Source organism: Vigna radiata, chromosome 11, assembly GCF_000741045.1.
Source record: "Vigna radiata var. radiata cultivar VC1973A chromosome 11, Vradiata_ver6, whole genome shotgun sequence".
NCBI classification, from domain to species: Eukaryota; Viridiplantae; Streptophyta; class Magnoliopsida; order Fabales; family Fabaceae; genus Vigna; species Vigna radiata.
This window is the reverse complement of record NC_028361.1, coordinates 6,280,695-6,304,704: the sequence shown is the minus strand read 5'-3', so window position 1 is coordinate 6,304,704 and position 24,010 is coordinate 6,280,695. Positions and strand designations below refer to the sequence as shown.

General features: G+C 29.6%; 2 protein-coding genes across 3 annotated transcripts; one reads left to right on the top strand and one right to left on the bottom strand.

The window, feature by feature from the left end:
• Positions 1 to 286: 286 nt before the first annotated feature.
• LOC106778098 lies at positions 287 to 3,639 on the bottom strand. 2 transcript variants are annotated; one of them, XM_014666011.2, is made up of 3 exons: positions 3,434 to 3,639; positions 1,354 to 2,216; positions 287 to 752 (listed from the first exon to the last, which is right to left on the bottom strand). In XM_014666011.2, the coding sequence occupies exons 2-3, from the start codon at positions 2,211 to 2,213 to the stop codon at positions 578 to 580; spliced, it is 1,035 nt and encodes a 344-aa protein (XP_014521497.1). In that variant the 5' UTR covers positions 2,214 to 2,216; positions 3,434 to 3,639; the 3' UTR covers positions 287 to 577. The 2 variants fall into 2 exon arrangements, with proteins under 2 accessions (XP_014521497.1, XP_014521499.1); XM_014666013.2 differs by having other exon boundaries at positions 3,529 to 3,629.
• Positions 3,640 to 6,158: 2,519 nt separating this feature from the next.
• LOC106776674 (protein WUSCHEL) lies at positions 6,159 to 8,115 on the top strand. Its single transcript, XM_014664153.2, has 3 exons — positions 6,159 to 7,084; positions 7,150 to 7,247; positions 7,703 to 8,115. Exons 1-3 carry the CDS (start codon positions 6,490 to 6,492, stop codon positions 8,060 to 8,062), a joined length of 1,053 nt encoding a protein of 350 aa, XP_014519639.2. The 5' UTR covers positions 6,159 to 6,489; the 3' UTR covers positions 8,063 to 8,115.
• The last annotated feature ends 15,895 nt before the right edge of the window (positions 8,116 to 24,010 follow it).

Genomic DNA, 24,010 nt, shown 5'->3' with positions numbered 1-24,010 from the left:
GCATAAAATAAGAAGAAACAAATCAAAATTGATTAGTAAGAAAATAGAAATAACTTATCAATCTTTTTTTTTAAACAAATTTATAGTGGTATTTTTATAACTTATCAATCTCTTCACATCCAATTGTAACTAATAATAAATTGTTCATTTTCGATCTTGACAACATAATTTTCAAGATTAATATTCTACATATTTTTGTCTTTCATCATTCAAATTACTTGTTTAGAGAATATGATAAAGATTGACATTAATTAACTAGTTAATGATGTGAGGTTAGGATTCAATCTCAAGGTATTTGGAGCAACGAGACACCCCATTCTCATTTTTTTTTTCTTCCCCGTGAAAGAGCACGCTAAGTTTACATTCCAAGCACAAGTATTTTCTGTGTTCAATCTTAACAACAATAAATGGCAACAGAAAATAAAATCAAGGCATTAATGATGTTTATGGATAACCCTTGTTTAATGCCTCTTCTGGATGAGAGGACCTTGTTCTTTATCCAGTGAAGCTTTCACTTTAGATGCCTCCATTGGTCAGCATAAAACGCAAAGCAACCATCCCTCACGTGCTATGGCATTTACATGTTTGAAGCACTTAAGGCCATAACCTTACATTGTTCATTCAATGCAAGAAGTTGAGCCTCTTTCTTGTCAAGCAGTGCACTCAACCTGACATTCTCTTGCATAAGTTTCTGAACTTCAGCCTCTTTCTGCATCTTCTCACCCTCTAATTGAGTGGTCTTTGCAACTAGCCTGCTCCAGAGGAACATCAGGCAATAAGAAATGAATGTACATATCAGAGGTAGAAATGAACATTGTAAATGACAATTCAAATGAATGTTTAACTGCACCATAGGCAAATGAGTGGATGTTCACAGTCAAGGTGTGTTTGTAAAAGGAAGGGTGGTCATGAATTGGCGTTGAGTCATTGACGGCTATACAAACACACACACACCTAGTCATCAACATTTTACACCAAACCACGACAAGCCCCAAGTTATTTTAACATAATAACAGGCTTATGGACCAGAAACTTTTGCTTCACATATATGCCTACAACACCACGTTAGTATTTACTTAGGTTCCACAGATTATTTCAGTCATATGATTTTTTCCTTCTAAATAAGAGTCTGAGATAGATCACGACCATGTGCATAACATTATTCTACAAAAGCAGAATACCTGATCCAATGAAATTTAATGATGCCATGGTGCCAAAGTTAACATAAAGTAAATCATATATAAAGCACAAAAATGCAGCATGAAGTATACTGAAGCATGTGAATCAAGCAACTTGATTTGGGTTATTATCAAGACGCGTGATAATATTGTTCATATCAAATAATATACTTACTTTTCAAACAGCCTCTCAATAGTTCGAAATTGTTTCTCCGAAGAAAGCAAGGTTTCTCTTACTGTGATTAGACCACTAACGTATGATTTCAGAGACTCAAATTCCCGCTTCACTCTAGAAAGTTCTTCTTCATTTTCAGCAGCTCGTTCTCTCTGTCTGGTTGTTTCTTCCACCAAGTCCTCAACTCTCTGCCGCATTTCATTTAGAATACTGTTCGTATTCAAAGCAAAACGCTCCATTTCCTCTAATTTCACAGAAACGTTCTCTAACTGGATAGACTTCCGCTTAATTTCTTCCTGACTTACACTTACTTTTCCCTTTTCTATTGCAGTTTCTGACTCAGCCAAGAAAACTCTTTTGACGAGGGCTTCCATCACATCTGCAACCATTTGTACAGACTTGAGTATCTCTCCTATATAAGCTGCATCTTGTTCGTCAAAGGAACCATGGTGATGGCTAATTTCCATCCAAGATTCTTCATCTGCGTCATCAAATGAAGAAAGGTCAACATTGCTGGACCAACCTGATAATGGTATCCCATTTTTGTCAACAAAGCCTACCCCCTCTAATTGTTTGATGCCACAAGCTGTATGGGCTAGATGAGGAACAGCCATGAGCCTAGCTTTTGATTTCAAGTAAGTCAACAATGTAGAAGCAGTCTTGACTCTTTGCCAAAGAACCTCCAATTCTTTTTTTGCTTCTCCATCTGAACCATGATTGCAAGCCTTTACCTCTGTAAATTCTTTCTGCAATACATGTACTTCGGATTGGCTTCTTGTAATCTCTTGCTTCCATGTTTCACGTGATTCACTCGGCTGGGACTCCACATCTAACAGGTCGGCATTTTCATCTGTTGCCATGCCCTGTCCAGTGTTTCACAGAAATGTCAAGAGCATAATATACATGGAGGATATGTATTGTGTTAAGAAAAAACTAATAAAGGCCAATATTTCATCGTATGAAACCTTTGGCAAAGCTCCACCAAAGAGTAATCGGGAAGATACTACCAGTTATCTAAAAGTGGGCTTTGAAAGTGATCATATAACTAGAAGGATGCAGCACAGTAAGTTCAAATACATAATAAAACATAGCAAAGCAAAGGTAAATCCATTTGTGATTTATTCAGATACATGTCTGCCAGTGTCCTCATTTCAAACACAAGTACCATGAATACGCCCAAGAACTTTAACATGTTTAAAAATAACGTCTCCGGGAAAGCAACAAGGACAAAATCTATATACTTTGCTTCTTTGAAGCTTCAGAAAGTTAATAGCATCCACCTATATCAACTAGACGTACTAAAATATTGTAATACAAATAAAAGACAAACATCTCGTTCGTCTGATATCAAACCTCTTGGAATCAGACTTCTACGTCACGCATTACCTGGTTAGCAATGGTTTATGTCTTCAACTTACAGCACACACAAGCAGTTGACTCAACCAATGTTTTTTGACATAGAGACACTACAATTACGTTTGAAGCTAGATCTCACAGACAGAGAAAATCATTCAAGCGGGAAAAAATAAATAATAATAAACAGACAAATAAATAATAATTAGTGTTTCTGACACTATAAAGCAACCAGAAAAACACAATTAACCTTAACCCAGCTGTTAACTCCTGTGAGCTATAACCTCGAAAAACATTTGTCTCTCTCTCTCTCCTTTTTACTTAAAATTAACTTAAGCTTGGATTTTAAGCTGTAGTCAATTCAGCATAGTATGGTGAGCAACAAGAACCGCCCAGGATCAAAACAGCACTTCGAATTGTTAACCAAACAAAATGAACTAAGAAAACAAAACTCTGAACAATCTCATTGCAGGAAAAGAATCAAAACGTATTTAAAAAAACAAAAGATCTCGCCCCTTTCTCCAAACTGATCTTGTAGTGGAAAGGGGAAAAATCAAAATTTTACCCCGACCCATAATCAAAGTTGAGACCGAATATCCCCCCAAAAGAGTTAAAACAGGAAATTGAATGCTTAAAGATAAAAAAAGTAATTACTATTGTGGAATCTGGAAAAAGGGGATTAAAGTACAACAAAACAATCAAGCAAATAAGAAGGTAACAGGAGCACCTGCTTTGACAAGAAAAAAGTGAGGATCGGTTGAATGGAATGAATATTACAGTCTGAGTTGGATCGTGTTCTCACTAAGTCTTCCTCTCACTTACATGAAAACGGAAAAGAAAGGCGATGAGAACCAGAATCTGCTGTCCGCAACAGTTTGCTGCTTTACCTTTGAAAATGTGTTTATTTTTTTTCTTACTTCCTTGAAATGAAGGTAAATTATTAGTCTAATACTCTATACCAAGCCATTCGATGATAAATCTTAGTATAGGATGTTTCTTAATCTCTTAATAATTATTTTATGAATTATAACAACATTTTTTATTGATTTATAATAACTCATTTCACACTCAACAATACTTATTATTACAAACTTTAATAAAATTAATACGACATTATGGATATTAACTTATTGATAACATATTTTAAATTTTATACCATTGTCATGTGTTTAATCAATAATAATGTATTTTCTTATTCATAAAATGAGCTAAGTTTAATATATAAAAATAATAACTGTAATAATAGTTGTTAACATTTAAAAGTATTTTTTGGAATATTATAAACATAAAGAGTATTCCCAACAAAACATTGAGTAGTTTATAGTTGATAAATTGTTGAAAAAGAAGTGCTAAATATTTTTCAAAAAAAGAGTACGTAACGTCAAGGCTTAATCATAAAGTGGTTTTGATAGCTAAAAGCTAACTACACCAAAAACATCGGTTCCTTGCCCTGCTTTGCTTAGCGAACAAACTTTACATTTTTTTATCACATAATTATGTCTAAAACTTGAAGATGTATATTGGATAACGAGACGAAGTTAACCCTGACACGTTTGTTATTTGAATGGGCTTTTGTGCATTTTGGAGGTCCATCAGTTGTGGATTTGATTCGTCCATGGTTGCCTCATATTTATGAACTGCTTACCTGATTTTATTTTTTTTACATACTATTAGAATAAATAATCCAATAGTATAACGATAATAGATAATAGAATAAATTTAAGAAAAAAATTGAATAATATAGGTATAAAACGTAGAGGAGAATAATTAATTATAACAATTAGAGAGAATGTAATGATGCATTGCAAGCAAGTATGTCTCGGGGGCAACAATTGAAAATTCAGCTCGATGAATGTCTGAAAATCTGATACACGACTAGACTTTTCAATGTTTTCATCAATCGGAAAAGGAATCTGCAGAGGATGTTATAAAATAAATAACATTTCATTAATATTCACAGAAAAAAGAATAAAAACTTAAGTACAAGAAGAAAGCCCACGCGCATGGGTTCATCGTGTTTACAAATCATAAAAACTTATTAAGGCAATTACAGCTATCAAGTTGGCAAAATCATTGTTCCCGTTTCTGATCGTTGTGCTTTGTTTGTTTGAAGAACCAAAATGATATCACAGGAAAAGTAGCAATATTTACATATGTTTAACTCATGAAAGCAACTATTTAGTTTAGAAGCTTGAGAAAATGTTGAAAGAAAATGAAAAGTTGAGTAGGAGTTTACTCTATATGGTTGTATAAGATGGAAAGAAGAAAAAGGAAAAGAAAATGAGAGCAGTAGAAGTAGAAGGCTAAAGAGAGAGAGAGAGAGAGAGATATGGAATGATCTTTGTGATGTATGTTTGGAGATACGGGAAGAAAATTAGTGGAAAGAAGATGATTACCCGTAAGACTAGGGAGTGTACCACTGCGGCTGTGAGGTCTCTCTAGCTTATGAGGTAAGCAGTTGAGGATTTTGGAGGAGAGAGATTGGGTTGAAAAATGAAGTGTTGCTGCTAAATAAAAGAAAAGAGAAGAAGAATGTGAAACAATAAGAGAGATTGCCATGTAAATGCATGATAAGGAAAGCCAAATCTCATGATGGCGGTGTCAAAATCAAGCAAATTATGAAATCTGAAAAAGTTGAAACATAGAGACACGTACACCAAGGATTGAATAACGTTCGAATCAGTAGTATATTGTTTCCAATGTTTTTGTTTTGTATCAAACATCAAATGAACCAGACTGTTACAACAGAATGAGTTCAGAAAGGAAAGATTGAATAGTTCCATCCACACTAGTTTCCCTGATTGGTTCGTTTTTATGTAAAACTTGTACAATGGTACTCTTTTACTGTAGAGTTATATGCACGAGAGGCAACCCAAAAAGCACTGCCCACTTCTTCTCTTTTCATTTCCCTACATAAATCTTTTTTTTTTATTACTATTACGATTGTCAAAATAATTGAAAATAGAAAAATGATGGAGAAGAAAATGAATTTTGTGTGGTTCAGGATTAATAAGTTGAAAGGTACATATAACCAAAACAGAGTTTTAGATGAAGTGTTTACTTTATGTTTCTGTTTTTGGTGACTGCTGTTGTGTTGAAAGTTCAGGCATGCGAAGAAAGAATTAGAAATGAGCTTTTAGGATATCCCTTTTCTCTCAACACTGTATATTTTCAAAATCTTTGTCACATAGGGTGTAGTCTTGCTTGTACACGCATCATCCATCTACTTCACAAGTACATCTTCAAATTATAAAAAAGCAAAAATGAAAAACAAGAAAATTGGATGTATGAGCATAACATAACATAACATGTACATGCTTGTTGATGAACATATATATATATATATATATATATATATAAGATGTAGATGCTTGTTGATATATAAGTACAGTATATCTTGGTAGCATATAGAGTAGGGTTTTGTACATGTATATACACATGTGTGTAGGGGCCATTTGTGATATATATCTCGACTCTCCATGAAAAGAAGAACCTATTGAACTCCCAAATCATTCAATTCCATTGCCATTCATTCATTCTTTCATTCAGAACATCTACTTTTTTGCTTTCCTTTCATCCAATATATATATTTTTCTACCTTTATCTACTTTATTTCACATATACCTGGTCATGCCTTTTCGTCCAAGTAATTCCTGATAGTACCCTCACTTTCTAAGCTCTCTTTTGTCCCTTCCCTTTTTATGAACACCACTCTGTCAACCTCAGTCCTTATCTCCCAGATATTTTTTGTGATTTTCTCTCTTTATCACTCCATGTACTACTATGTGCCTGTGCCTGTGCCTCATCTATAATGACACCTATTATAATAACTTCATATCATCGCCTCGATCACCTTCGATCATTTCCTACAATTCAATTCATGCACTCTCCCTCCTCACCTTACCTACCCTCTCATTCTCATTCTCATTCTCTCTATCCAACAAACAACATTCTTTTTTGTTGCCTTGTCTTTGTTTCCACTCCATGATGGAACCTCAACAACCACAAGGGAGCCAACCAAACGACGAGGGTGGCAGTGGAAAAGGGGGCTTTCTCAGCAGGCAAAGTAGTACACGGTGGACTCCCACAACCGACCAGATAAGAATATTGAAGGACCTTTACTACAACAATGGAATTAGATCCCCAAGTGCAGAACAGATTCAGAGGATCTCTGCTAGGCTGAGGCAGTACGGTAAGATTGAAGGCAAGAATGTCTTTTATTGGTTCCAGAACCACAAAGCTCGAGAAAGGCAGAAGAAAAGGTTCACTTCTGATAATGTGCCCATGCAAAGACCTCCTGCCCCATCTAATGCTCTTCCTTGGAAACCTGATCAAGATCCTCCTATTCATACCAACTATTCTAACATTTCCTCTACGGGTAAACCCTCCCCTCATATCTCAACTGTTACTCTTTTACCATGTCTCTAACCTTTTACTATCCAGGGATCTCTTCTGCATCATCTTCTTCTGTTGAGATGATTACTGTCGGCCAGATGGGGAATTATGGCTATGCTTCTGTGCCCATGGAGAAAAGTTTTAGGGTAAGTTATAAACCACTCTTAATTTTGGATTTTCTCTAATTTTTTACTCTCCTACCCATGCTCATCAATGCACATTTAGCTTTGTGATGCATTAAAATGGAAACTAATATCCATGATCCATCACAGTCCATGTGCTGTGCACAAGTAAGTGATGATCTTTAACAACAAAATGGAGCGACAATCAGTCCTTTACACTGTTCATTCCTTGAAAGTTCCACAATAGGAAGACCCAACCCCATCGATCTCTTGACTCTTCCAAAACGACAAACCAATGTGTCATGAAATAAAACTACATTTCTGTTGAAGCCACCAACTCGAGAGAGTGAATACAAAGTTCAAACAGTAGCTCACTAGATTTAGAAAAATGTTTTGTACAGGTTATTAAACCATTATTCAATCAAGTGTTTAAGTGTTAGTTAATTCTTCATTTGTTTTGAACCCTTATGATTTTTCAGGACTGTTCGATATCTGCTGGAGGTAGCAGTGGCCATGTTGGAATAAACCACAACTTGGGATGGGTTGGCGTGGATCCTTATTCCTCACCCTACGCCAACTTCTTTGGCAAAATAAGGCCAACTGAAGAAACCCTGGAAGAAGAACAAGAAGAGGATGGTGCTGCTGAGATTGAAACTCTCCCTTTATTCCCTATGCACGGTGAGGACATTCATGGCTATTGCAACCTCAAGTCTAATAATTCTTACAACTATGATGGAAACGGCTGGTATCATTCTGAAGACGGCTTCAAGAATGGTTCTCGTGCTTCTTTGGAGCTCAGTCTCAACTCCTACACTCGCAGATCTCCAGATTTAGCTTAAGTATTCTTGTATATTATATATATACACTCAACTTAGTCATTATTATAATTATATAAGCGGATGATGATGATGATGATAAACTTTCCTAATTAGTTATCATGTTAAGATTAATTGTAGTTATTAATGTCTCTGTGTGCATGTTTAGTCAGTTATGTTTAATCAGTGGACAAATGTAATGATCTCTAACTGTGTTCGGTTGAAGAGCTGTTCCCAAACTGACACATGTCATGAGCAGAGAACTTAATGGACTGACACTGACTAATTAATCATAGTTATCTTATTTTGTCCATCTTCCCAAACATTCTTTCATTAATTTGCTAATTGAAATGATTGGCTTTAGAACAACAATTATTAATAATAGTGATGATGGAAGATAAGCTTATCTGAAACTGACCATACATAAAACAAAGAACAATACTTAATCTATCTATGCATGCAGCTATTCTCATGTATTTTGACCTTGAATCCGGTGATTTTTTATGAATAAGTGAGGCAATGATGACTTATTTTTAGTTAAGGTAAACAGTATGACTGCATCTATTGTATTAAGTTTTGATACACACAATAGAACATTTTTTTTCTCATTTAGGACAATCATTATCATTGAGCAATGGAGATACCACCTCAATTTTCACTTATTTTAGAACTATTACAATTTTAGGTTATCACTTAAGTATACTGTTTTTGACGTTCAATTTTAGGTCATTACTCAATTTTTTCGCATTTGAAGCAACAAATATTACCTTGTTAGTATTAATTTCTTCATCCTTCCCCAACTTCAATACAAGGCATACACCATCTGTTTTGGTTAATAACATGCTGTCTTCGTTTATTCTATAGTAAGTAGCACATTCGCCTAACTATAAATTTTGAATAGAAACAAATACAATGTCAATGAAATTTTGAATTTCTTTATCGATTAGGTTTATTTGAATGTTTTCTCAATTTTCACATTGAATTACATGCGATTCTTTTTAACACCAAAATATTATAGTTTCACAAAAAGAATCTGAATTAAACATGAACTAATAGGTTCGAGTGTATGCATATATAAGTAACCTAAACAGTTTGATCTTTCCACAAATCTGAAACATTAGATTCCAAACTATAACGTTATTACTCTTCAATTTCAACATTGTTTTTATAAATAAATATTTTTATAATTAAGTAACTACAAAAGATTTTATATATGAAAAAACGGATAAAGGTGATTTGATGATCGTATTCAGTGGTGATATTTTTTTACACAACTGGATTGTTCGAACAATACTAAAAAGGATGGATTAAAAAAAATACTAGTGATAAAAACATACATAAAAAAAAAGTGATTATAAGAATTTCCTTAATATGAAATCGTATTGGTACAAATTAGTTATTGCTTTTCTTACTTTTTTTTTTTCCATATGTGTGTTTTCCAAGAATATTAGTTGGATACATTATGAACACTAAATATAACTATATATTTTTACAATATTTCTTATCAATATTAGAGTGAGAAACTATATTTTTTCTGTACCACAAGTGATTTAGAATTTCTTGTTTAAGAATGAACATAAACTACCTTGCGTAGTGTTACATGATAATTAATTGATTGAGACCTATAATAACAATTTATTAGAAGAAAAATCAACATATTATATATGTAATTATGGTTCCAAAACTTTTAATCATTCTATTTGAACAACAAAATAAAGTAGAATAAGAAAATATCTTTTGCATTTAGAATTTAGGCATAAAAAAAGCACAAATATGTTAAAAATTAAGTGTTTTTGGTTTATGTTCTACTTCAGTTTAGATTATCGGATTAAATTTGTTTGTTTCAGTGAAAATTAGTTTTTATGTAAAAAAACATTACATATATCATATTAAATATGTTCACTTTAGTATGAGAGTGACATTTGTACAAAGAAATATTATATATATTGAATTAAATATGTTTGTATTAGTATAGAGTTGATCTTTTTCTCAAAAATTATTACTTATATCTATTTAAATATGTTTTCCTTAGTGCGAGATTGACCTTCATGCCAGGAATTATTATATATATTGGATTAAATCACATTACTGTAAAGTTGAATTATATATATTGGATTAAATCAAATTACTATAAAGTTGAATTATATATATTGGATTAAATCACATTACTAAAAAGTTGAATTGTTACATATATCGATTTACATATCTTGGTCTTAGTTTAGGGATTAGGGACTAGGAATTATTACATATATTAGATTAAATTTGTTTGTCTTAATGTAAGATTGACCTTCGTGTCAAAAATTATTACATATATGAGACTGAGTTTGTTCATTTAGATTAAATTCCTTTGTTTTAGTGTGGGATTGACTTTCGTACTAAAAGTTATTACATATATCAGATAAAATCCATTCGTTTTAGTGAGAGATTGATCTTCGTGTCAAGAATGATTTCATATATTAGATTAAATTCGTTCGTCTTAATATAATCTTCATGCCATGAATTATTATTAGATTAAATTTGTTCACCTTAAAGTCAGATTAATCGTTGTGACATGTAAAATGTATCAAATTAACTTGTTCATCTTAGTTCTAAGTTGATCTTTGCTAAATATATCAAAATTAAAAATAAGTCTGTTAATATATTAGATAAAGATAAATATAAACAATTATCCAAAAATATTAAAATAAAATGAAATAAAATTTAACTAAATAAATAATTTTATTCAAATCCATAAAATTGATGAAAAGTAATATTATTTATGATTAAAACTAATTATTTAAAAAATTATCGCAAATGGAAAATATTCAAACTAGCGTTCAATATTAAATATAGTCCATAATATATTGGGAATACCAAGAGAATAAACTTTTTCATGAAATCAATCACTTGCTTTTAAATATTTATTACATTTAATCAAACCATATTAATCGTTGAAATTTTTAATATATATTTAATATGTGATGGTATTAAATAAATCATATAATTTTTTATTTTTTTTTCTCTTTAGTTTAATTTAATATAATGTGATTTTTACTTTTACCATGCTAAGTATAGGGCTCCAAGAAGAGGTTTGGTGCGTACACGGCTTATCTGGGGCGCGTGATTGTGTAAAGTACTGTTTGTGTTTGTAGGGACCACTGAATCCCTATCCTGGTTGGGCAGTGTTGTGGTCTTAAGTGACTGGCAAAATATGTACGGTTTTCTCTCTCTCTTTATCTTATGCTTCAGCTTTATCTTTCTCTGACCATTTTATGGCGTTAGCTATCTATGTACATGACATGACACACATTCATACTGATATGATATGACCACCAAATTGCAGCATAATAAGAAAAAGAGAAAGCAGAAGAAGAGTTAATTATGCATATCATGAGACTCTGCAAACTACCACCCTGCAACTAGGAGAGTATATATTTTGAAGTTTGAACCCATTTCATATATATAACATTATTCTATTCTACTCTTCTTTCAGATTTATAAATTTTCTCTACTTTTAAAATTAACAGCTAAATATATTTTAATAATGATATAACCACCAAAAAGGAACATATTTCAGTGATTTCTAATGTTATTTTGGATGTTTAATAATAAATGGTACATTTCCATCACTCTTCTGCTGCATGCCCTTTCAACAATTTATTCCATTTCCATCATCACCCAACTGTAGTAATATCTGCTTATTCCCCATAGTAGATATCAAGTGTCATCATCAACCACACCCAACTCACCAAACTTATTTTTCAATCTTTAAACACAATTCATATAATATTCAATGTTTCAAGTCCAAAATTATGTTCAGAGTTCGATTTACATTAGTACAAATAGTTCGAAGTTTAAACCCTAATTTTCAGCATCTTAGTTTAAAAAAGTAAGTTTTCTTTCTTTCTTTTTCATTTATGCACTATATTTTGTCTTGAAATTTAGTTTAAAATAGACAGAGTTAATTATATTACTTCCAATTTAAAGAAAATAAATAATGTGGTTTAGGGTTTGATAGAACGATATTTTTTATAAAAATTTCTAAGAAAAAAAAAGTTTGTCTAATTATAACTTAAACGCGTACGTTTGAAAATAAAAACTTAGAAAAACTATATAAAAGAAATTCTATAAAGTGAATTATGAAAAAAAAAAGTTATTCTGTTTTATTTTCTTATTCTTGTCTCTTAAAACCTCTATAAACTAAGTTTGTCAAAGCAGATGTTAATGTATCTATACTCTGATAGAATACATGCCTTTAGATGACTTATTTAGAGAAAAATAGAAAGCACGCATGCAATGAAGTATAACTTTTTTTTATGTACAGTAATATAAACTAATTTAAGATGGCACACTCGTCATAGTTTAGTTTAAGAAATCTAATTAAAACTAATTCAAATAATTTAGTTTCTTTAGATGTTTTCATATAGGTCTCATCATATTATGTTAAAAAAAAAATTAAAATTTAACTCAATTTTACAAAATCTACTTAATCTTATAAATGCTGATAAAAAGGTTATTCAACAGTCACAATGCAACACACTAAGCTTCTGTTGATTTTGGTTGCGTCTATTGGCATTCATTTAAGAAGGGTTTGGTGAGTGAAAAAACGTAAGAGGTTTCCATTGGTGGGTGTTGGATGCAGGATTTCCCATATTTGGCTCCATATAAAATCACTTGTTCTGTGACTCAAAATCGTCCCATATTTCGTCTGGTGTGTAAGGGTGTCCATCTTCTTCCATAATTGATTGATAGGGATTTAGTTGCAAATCGGAGAAGATCTTTGAAGCTTTTTCAGGCATCAAATACGTAATGCCCTTTTGCAGCAACTATAGGCATAACCATTCACAAGATTCCTTCAAATAACTTGTTTAACTTTCCGCTCATAGACAAACGAATGATTATCCTACACTTTACCTATTTATTTTTTCATGAATACTGAAATTTATTTATGATATTAACCTTCTCTTTGATATATTTCTTCATACGTTATGGATCTGGAATTTATGATCTGATTCCGCATACACCTTGCTTTCCGTCAAAGTTTCTATATATGTAGTTGTCTGTCAGATCCATCTCTACACTGTACAGCCATAAACCCAGTTCTGCTAATACAAAGAACAAACCAGCAAGCTAGACTCTTCGATTACAGAATTACTAAAATAAACATCATTTATTAACAGTCAAGTTTGTCTCTAATATAACTTTTGTGTGACATAAGTTTATGTCCATGTTAATCTTTTTGCCATGCACGTAATCATACAATATATCTTATTATGTCAAAAAGATATGGCATTAATGTAGTTTTTTGCCCAATGTAAGTAGAGTTTTATTACTCTCTTTTTCATTTCTTGTTCTTCCTTTGTCAACAATATATATGATTAAAGTATATCTACTTTCTTTTTTTGTTAACACAATGAGTAATAACTCGAAATTATTAACATATTGACAAATCCTTATTTATAGTTAATTACTCATATAGAGAAATTAATTTGCATTTACTTTGAATTTAAACAAGAACTATATGAAAAGTAATTTAAAGATTAGAGTTTATTAATGCAGTATGACCTGGAACATATATTTGATTAAAACTACTTTAATCTAATTACAAAGTTTAAGTATTTGTATATTAAATATCATCATAAAGAATTCTTAAAAAAATAACAAAATATATCATCAATCCATAATTTTTTTACATTCATTTAATATTATCCTTTTTAATTTTTATTTTTATTTTTCTTTAAAAATATAAAAGTTAATTCTTACGTTTTATCTTTGTAATATAGCTCAAATAAATGAAAATATATATAACATTTTCATTACTTAATAAATAATTCTTTTAATTTTAATAATATATTGTCTAAATTAATGTGACAACACTAATGTGACAATACACTATCATCAGTATATTGCAAATGAATTCAAAACTTAGAAAAATTTTGAATTGTACTTTTGGAAGTTGGATACACATTGGGTGGTGGCTGTTTACTCCACGATACTGAACCCCAGATTCTGATGTCCCCAAACAATGGGAAAATAAGTACAACCTTAATGTCTGTTTCTGTTTATAATTAAATTCCTCAAAACTATGATCATTTCTCCTACTCCTACGTGGGTGCTTCTCCGTTTCTCACACTTCTTGCTTACTACTTCAAAAACACGTTGTCCACCATGGATCAAAAATGATAAAAATGTCCAGCTACCAAAAACAACACATAGACACGTTATCCTAATGTGTCCCTTCCAGGGATTCCATGTCATTAAATCAGCAACAGTAACTTGATGGGCTTCATTTCGCAGAAACCATCACAACACGGGCTTTACACTCATTGGCCCGACATATCATAATAAGTATTAAATTAACTTATATTGTAACCAATATCATACCACAACAATTATTTACTCATATATAACATCACAATTTTCCTTTTCCTTATTTCATCTTAACAGATTTCTTTTTCATTAACCACGACCCAAATACAATACAATGTCTTTCAAGTACATAATTGCTGGAGCCATATTCATTAAAACAATCCGAAATTAAGAAGTGTTTTTTCAAATGCCAAGAAAAAGTATTCAACTTTTAATTGCACTAATTTGTCATTATAATAAAATACAATAAAAGATAGCCAGTATAAACTTCTAACATTGTATATATAAAACTTTTTAGTACTTGATATACGTTTCCGATAGGGATGAACGTTCTAAAGTTTGCTAAGTTGTTAGGGTTTAAAAGCTATTTTGAAGCCCAAGTTCTAGTCTTATTATTCATCTAAACGGTTCGGAAGATAGTTCAGATATTAATATTGTAATAAATACAAATTATTTAACTTTTTACCTCAAACCTGTATTTTAAACTTATATTTTTTATTAACACTAGTCTAATTACGGTCTAATTATGGATAATCACACTCTCTCTAAATTGGTTAACATTAAGGTTAATTGTCTTAATTCATGATCGACTGATTAACTTACCTAACCGTCTCATCTTGTGAGTAGTTCGCTCATGGATCCAAGTAAAAGTTGATCATCAGATTTATGATTGACTGGACAGTCATACAGTACAATATATAGTATAAGCATATAGAGAAATTAATTTTTCACAAGTGGAAAAACATTTCAAAAGTAAAAATATAAAACTAATGGATATGTGTCCTTTATTTTTGTAAAAATAGATGAACGGATTAAGTGACTTTTATAAAATACAATTTAAGTTAGTAAGTAAAGATAGGTTGCATTGAAGTATTAGACATTTAATATAAACAATACTAACGTATAGAGCCATACATTGATGAAAAGGTGGCCTTTGGAAAAGAAAATATGTATTATATATATAAAGAAAATTCTTACTAGCAGGTGCTATTAATGTCCTTACAATACTTAAAGAATCAAAGTTTTAACAACGATAATATATTTTCTATGATTTCTAAGCCATGTTTTTTTACAATTTTTTTATTACCGGTTCTATGGCACGAATGGCAAGGGGTATAAAAAAAATCGTCATCTGGAGAAGAAGAATGATTAAAATATTCAAGTAAAAAAAAAAAAGAATAATAATGATTGGTATTGTTGAATCAACGGGGTCGAAATCACAGACCGGCAAAAAATTCTAATTCACCATTGCCTAAGGGGACACACCGGAAAATGGTTGGCCCATTAACTCAAAACATGCATGAGCAATAATTCTGCATCTACCACTTTGTCCACTTCCTACGAACAAACGAAAACCAAACACATAGGAAAAAACAAAAGAAACACAATTAATGAACAAAATGTATTGTTATCTACACATTGCTTAATTCAACTTCACAAACGCATAAAAATCCGGAATTCTCCGTCCACATCTCACACCCTGCGTACATACATCAGTGGAGCCAAATATTACAAATCCATCACATCAAATTACAAAGAAAAAAAGAAGAGGAACAAAGAAAATAAAGAAGATGGAACTAATATTTTTAATGTTGTTACATGACATGACGCTGGTCGAAACTATCAGTGAGGGTTTTGATTAACAGGTGTCGGTCGCAGCTTTTTTCTTAATGAACTCGATGCAATCTGCTACGGCTTCACTGTGGTGAGGGTCATGGGGGCTGCAACGACGGTGTTGGCGTTCGCCGTCGCCGGAGCCGCGGTGGTTGGTGTTGGCCTTTGAAAGTGCAGATAGCATCATTAAGCGGAACACGGCTTCTCTGAAACGCTCTAATAAGGTCATTGGAGATGGTGCTTTGTTCTTGCAGGAGTTGCTTTTCAAACGGGGCATGCACTGACCCTTCATCATCTTTTTCTTTCCTCTGTTCAATGCTTCCTAATCTATGGATCTGTTAGAAGGAGATAAGTATATATATAAGTATAATACATGTGTTACTTTTGTTCGTATATTTTTATTATGTTATGTGTGTATTAATTATAAACAAAAATGTATTTTTTAATTTATTCAAACATTTGCTTAATAAACTCATTAATACGTTAAAAAGAATATCCAAAACAGAAAAGGAGATAGATAAATAACATAAGATATATAAAAGTTCAACATAATAAAAGACGAGAGAGAAAATTTGTGAAAGAATGAAAAAACAAAGAAAAAAGAGCTGAATGTGGTCATTACATTTAGAGAAAATCTTCTTTGAAAAGAAAATAAAAGAGAGTGCACGATTAATTTGTATAAAATCAAATAAAAAATGTATGTTATCGAACTTTCTTATATATATATATATATATATATATATATATATATATATATATATATATATATATATATATATATATATATATATATATAAAGAGAAAGAATCTATATTGCTTGGAACAATGGTTTATAAATATATGTTTGCATAGTTGTTTTATAGGGGATTCATGTGCGTGAGCCTTTGGCTGGTTTGTATGGCTACTCCTGTTTGTGGTTTAATCACGTTACAGGGGAATTTAGTTGAATAGTGTGTGACTAACTGTGATCAATTTCTCTGTATAAAAAAAAACCAATAAATCTTAAATTAATTGTTTGAATATTTATACTAATAATAAATTAAAAGAAAAATATTTTTATGCTATATACGTACGTCTATATTTTTTTTTTCAAAAGTAAAGTAAAAGAAAAAGAGAAATGGAAGGAAAATAATAAAACATGTTGTAGTAATTATTTAATAGTACTTAAGAGTAAAAATGTAGAGCAAAAGATATATAGCAAAATGGGAAGTATAGGATAATTTTTTTCTGCTCACAAATGAGAAAATAAATGTTGCTTTTAGTTACAAAATTTCATTACTATAGAAAATAAAGAAAGAAGAAAAGAATGAAGGAAAATATGATTTGAATCGATAATAATGACAGAAAATATAGGGCTTAATACAGTTCGGTATTTAGTTAATTTTTTATATGGAATCTAGCTGGAATTGTTACTATGGCATTCCAACTAAGAAAGTTTGACTAGTATGTTGAGTGTGCATGGAAAGTGAACGTAATCTTTTTTGCTATTAGGTTTTGTTAATTAAAGAAATGTGTAGGACTACAGCACAGAATTAGAATATAAATAATGGGTGAAAGTATATGTTGAGCCAAAAAGCAATTGGTGATTATGAAGGTCGTCATGGTCACGGAGAGTAGAAAAACGAGCCATGCTCATCACTCATGTTATTCTTGTATTTAGATTTTGTCTTTCACGGGAAGGCCTCACATGGTTACATGTGCTCATTTAGCAAATTCTAAAATTTGGAAAACTTTATTTTGTAATTTAAAAAAATGAAATAGTTGACTATCTTTTTTACAGATTTAGGACGATTATCAAATTGAAATTTCATTAGTCCAACGAAATTTTCATAAAATTATGAAAAAAAAAAATGAAATATTGTTAAACATTAATCCCATCTCTTTAATTACTCACAAATCCTATGATTTCATGCATCATTCAATTCTATGCATTATGTTTAATTGTCCAGGGATAAAAATAAGCAAATATAAACTTCAAGATGGTACATTTTTGAATTAGATATTTTACCGGATGTACAATAAATATAAGAGACCACGATATATTTTTAACATAAAACTTTATAATTTTTGTTCTTGTATATGTCATTCAATTTTATCATATTCAATTTTGTCATTTATAGTTAACGTGTTTAATCACTGTTTCCTGGACTTTAGCATATTTTCTAACCCTCTTAACACCTAATGTTTTAAAATAATCATTAGTTTAAGATTTAACAATTAAACAGAGATTTGTATTTTGAATCCATGATCTCATACCTTAGCTTTCTGACGCAATGTTCTATGTTGATTGGTGGAATATGGCTGGGTTTGATTATGATAGCTTTTAACTTCTTTTTTATTTTAATGAGTAGTTTCAAATTGATTGATTAATGTTTTAATAATGTTTTAATGAGTAGTTATTTTTAATGTTTTAATGTTTTAATGTTAATGAGTTATTTGGGTTTGATTATGATAGCTATTTTTGATAGTTATTTGGGAGTCTCTAATATATTAAAAAATATCCATAAGTATCGTATTTAAGTTTTGTCACAACAAAATACATTATGATAATGAAATTTATATTTATTTATATGTAAATTAATTTCATTTTAAATTGAAGTTGGGACATTCCATAGAGTTAATAATAATGGGAATATCCCTCGCGGTTAAATTTTGAAGTGTGTACTTTAAGTACTTTGTGCATTAAAAACAAGAGCTTGTAGAGGGTCCTTCAATGGGCGACGTATATATATATATATATAGAGAGAGAGAGAGAGAGATAGAGAGAGAGAAGGAGAAGCAAGTGTGTGACAAGGATTTACATGAAGTGAGAGAATTGATTGGTTGGACTTTAGACATTACTGTTTGTGCGACCTTAAACGTCTGCCCTAATTTGTCTTGTTACAGAAGTTTGGGAGACAAAAGTAACATGGCTTCACATGTTTATCATTTGATTGAGTCGCCATTAATCAAACCCAATGGCTTCTTCTCATTATTATAGTATGCTACATATTGTAATTTATGATTCTTGGATTAATTTTTGGTTTGGAGCAGATGATATGGAAAGGGAAAGAGATTGATGTGTATGACGAACATGCAAGATGGTTTGAAAGTATAAAGAAAAGAAGAAAAATAATGAGAAGAGAGAGAGAGATAGATTTCCTTGCAAATATGTGAAGCAACATAATCCACTGTAATGCAAAAATGTTAAGGAAGTATTTGAGTCACTAGCATTGGGTTATTGCGTAATAGGTTTGCTATTATCAAACAAATATATTTTTCTCTAACTAAAGGAAATATACCCTTACGGGATCTAGCAATTTCAAAGTTTAAGGAAGTATTTGAGAAAGTCAAGGATTAAAAAATATACTATTATATTATCTGTTTAATATTAATTTATTTAAATCTCAACTCGAAACATTTGTTTTATTTTATTATTAGTTTTACATATAAGGATCATAATTTATTATGATTCCAAATAAAATTTAGAATAAATGCTTATTATATATTTAAGACGTTACATTAATTAGAGGCAAGTCAAAGTGAGGGTTAATCTCGTTACGTAAACTAATTTTGTAAGATTGATTTAGGTTCAAAATTCATTTCTTAAAATGTATCCGAGTCATTCAAAATTTATCATAGTAATATTTCTTATTTGTTGGACTAATCATATTATATGCTATCATATCACTATCGAAGTACTCATTGATTGTTAGTTTCACAATATGTTTTGAGTAATGATAGGGTGACACACCTACACTCATTTGACATGATTTTTATAACAAGAGAGTAAGAAATAATGTGTCAAATGAGTATAAATGTGTATCAAAGAATTTTTTTCTCACATGTTTTAGTGTGAGTGAAGTGTGTTGGAGATTCCAAGTCTAGTGATAAAACAAGTTTACAATATATAAATAAATATATTTCACAATCCAATTTTATAAGGTTGAGTTAGATTAAAAATTTCACATTATAAATTGATTTTATATAGTTGAGATAGGTTTAAAATTAACTTTTTAAAATAATATCATAGTCATCCAAATTTATCTAATAAAATTTAGGATTAAATATGTTTTTAATCCTTATACTTTGGAGCGATTTTGGTTTTAGTCCATTTTCAAAATAAAGTACAATTTAGTCCTTCAACTTTAGAAAACTCTGGTTTTAGTCTTTTTTACCATTTTTTTAAAACTTTATTTGTTGTTTCAAACGCGTTTCTCAGTTAACATTGAAGCAAAAATTTGTCAAACAGTGTAAACAATCCAAATGCTATAATGAAACGTGCTTGAAACAACAAATAAAGTTAAAAAAATTTGGTAAAAAGAACTAAAACCAAAATTTTTTAAAGTTAAAGGACTAAATTGTACCTTAGTTTAAAAATAGACTAAAACCAAAATCGCCCCAAAATATAGAAACTAAAAGCATATTTAACCCTAAAATTTATTATTTGTTTAACTTATTGTATCATCTACTATTGAATCAACTAATTTTTAATTTCGTAATAAAGATATATATGTCTCATTATTATATATGTATTGGTAATCTTACATTGATAAAAATAAGATGAATTTATATATAAAAGATCAAACTCTCTAACCTTATTTATAAAATTAAATTAGATTTAATTTTTTTTATAAAAATAATATGTATAATTTAGATTTATTTATTATTACAAATTTATATTTTAAATTATATAAAAAAATAAGTATAACGACAATAAAAGATGTTAAACACTGAACTATCATTTATTAAAATAGACATTCACACAATTAGTTACAAATGACAAAATAATAAATAACAAAATAATTGAATTAAGATTAGAAACATCCCATCAAACAGTCACCATCATTAATAATATAACATAATTAATAAGATTAAGTTAGAGATATTCACGCTAGTGAACAATTACAATCATAAATAGTATAAAATATGTAAATAAGATGATTACTTTGTTGGACTCTATTTTCTGGTTTTCTGTGTGTTTTGGAATTGAGTGATGTGACATTATTTATAGATCACCTTCATAATGATTACACTTGGTTAAATTTTAATTTGATTTTGTAACTTCCTTTTTACTACTCAGATTTTGGTTTCTCGTACGAGGATGTTCAAATATTAAAAAGAAAAAGTGGCCTCAAAATTTTATCACTTATTTTGTTGTACTCTATTCCAATTTTTTCATTTCCGCAAATCTAGTCGGATTTTTTTTAATCACATATTTTATTGATTTTATTAACTATCAAAACTGATTTTATACATTTTTATAATTTAGAGATTAAAAATTGACATTTTTAAAAATAAAAACTAAACTGAATATTACCTTATAATTTAAAAACAGAAAAGGATTTAAATCGTCAAATTTATAATGATTACATTTTATGATATTTCAATTTGATTTGTTAACCTCACCAACTTATTTTGATTTCTTTTTTTAATATTGATAATTATGGGCTAGATAAGGTCGTCTGCGGGTTTAATATTTTTATATTTTCATTATATATATATATATATATATATATATATATATATATATATATATATATATATATATATTAAAATAAGTTTAATAAGATAATGTTACACCATTGCTCTCAAGCCAATGTGCCTGCCTCAAGAGATTTAAAGATAAAATATATTGGATATTGTTCTTTCATGTTTATCACATATAAGTTGTGATATAATGAACAAATATAAGGAGAGAGCAGAGAGAAGAAGAGAAAGAAAAAAAAAAAGAAAAATAAGTTTATTTATTTTTAAGTATTAAATATATATATTTTTCTAATATTGAAAAACATATAGTATAAGACTAAATATAATGTGATTAGATAACCTTTGGCATAAAAAGGTGTGATACCTTTTATTTGAATAACTTTTCTTGGGAAAACAAGTTGATAAATTAAGATTATTGAAAAAATTGACATGACTTATTATATATACTCAACATGATCTCAATTATAGACTTACATTCAAGCGCATGTTTTTCATTGGAAAGTGAGAGATTTGATTTTCCAACTTCTATATTATTAGATAGATGAATACACTTTTCTATAATTTTTTTTGTGTCATTTTATAATCATAAACTTTATACTTTAATAATAAAAACATTTATTCATTTAAACAAATAAATAATTACACTATCTTTAAAAATAATAATTACATATTTTTCTTACTAAAACAATTATTTAGAGTGGTAATACACATACTAAGTATATATTTTTTATCGAATTTCCTATAGGTTTTGTTTATTTTATCATTTTGTTTTTTTTTTTAGTTATTCATGACTTGGAACAAAAGATAATTAAATAGAGATATTGAATGGGCAAGAGGAGTGTGATATATGTTTATCTGCCTCTTTTTAAAATTTCAATCACCTTTAGTCATTACAACAATGTTAAATAACGTATACATATATTTATAGTGCTAGACAGAAGAAAGTGGTAAAATAAATATAATGCAACTAATTTATTATAATGGATAAAATTTATTATTATTTTTAAATCCCGCAGAAATAACTTTAGAAAAGATATAGAAAAGAAACAGAAAGAGTATTTAATTGAAAAATTATACATGATACTAAAAGTGTTAAATAACAATAATATTAAGAATTATGTGTTCGAAATCTCACATCGACTAGAGATAAAGATCAAATTATAATATATAAATAAGGTGCAAATCTCACCTTACAAACTAGTTTTGTGGGGTTGAGTTATGCTTAAAAATTCATTTTCTAATATGGTATCAGAGCCATAATTAGAGTCTATGCTAGCGAGTTCTAAGTGAACATTTTTGTTTTCACCTATTGTTGAGCCGCTATTGGACCATCCAATTTCTATTATCATGCACGAGATATTTATACCTCGGCTTGAAGGGGGTGTGAGTGTGTTGGAACTCCTGTAAACCTCATTTTACAAACCGATTTTGTAGGATTGACTTAGGCTTAAAATTCCACTTTCTAATATTCTAGATGATAAAAAATAACAATAAATATTGATTAGGTATTTTTGAAATAATAAATATTTGTATTTCATTACTCTGTTTAATTCCCCTGGCATACTGAGAAAAAGTAGTACAATACAAAAATGTATTTATGTTTCCGTGACGATATGTTGGGAACACGATGTGAAATTTTAGTAATATTTAGTTATTGAGCAGCTTCATAGATGGAACATGGTTTTGTCTTCTTGGTTCAGACCTTTACTTTTGTTGCAGGTTTATGAAATGGTTGTTTTAATTTGATCCTTTGTTAACATAAGAAAATAATAATAACAATAATATCCAATCGCTGTCCATTATAGAGCTTCGTATAACACATTCTTATTAGGCCAATTTGAAAGGACTTTGACAGTAACGGCCTACCAACAAACATAGGTTTTAATCACAATTGACTTCTGCAGTGTGTATTGATTCAGACTCCTTTCGTCTTTTAGTACAAAATATACTCTCTTTTTTTCACTTGTCTCAAGTATAGAACATAAATACTTAATCCATAAAAAGATAATTGCATAAATTATTCGGTTTGATAAAATTTCAGATATAATCTAACTCAGATATATTAGATTTAGTTTTAAATTTAGTTACATATTTGAAAAAGTTCATTAGTACATCATGAACATAGAACATAAATACCTAATCCATAAAAAGATAATCGCATAAACACACGTACAATTCAGCAAACTTGTTATTGTTAAGTCAATACTTTAACTATCATTAAGTAAGTACTTATTTAACTTTAGTTTCATGGAATAAATCTACATCATTTTATAGTTTTATGATATCTCAATCTTATAACTCAATTGAAAAGTAATTAGATATGTCTTAATATACTAAAATTTAAATTACACTATATTCACTAATTCAAATAATTTCATCTCCAACAACATTCAATCAATTCATACAAAATATAAACTTAATCTCAATTTTACTTATCATATTTCATCACACAACTTAGTAATATAGACGGTTTATAATCAAATTATATAATTAGTAATTATAATGTATCAATTAAACAAAAATTGTGTCATTAATTTCTTT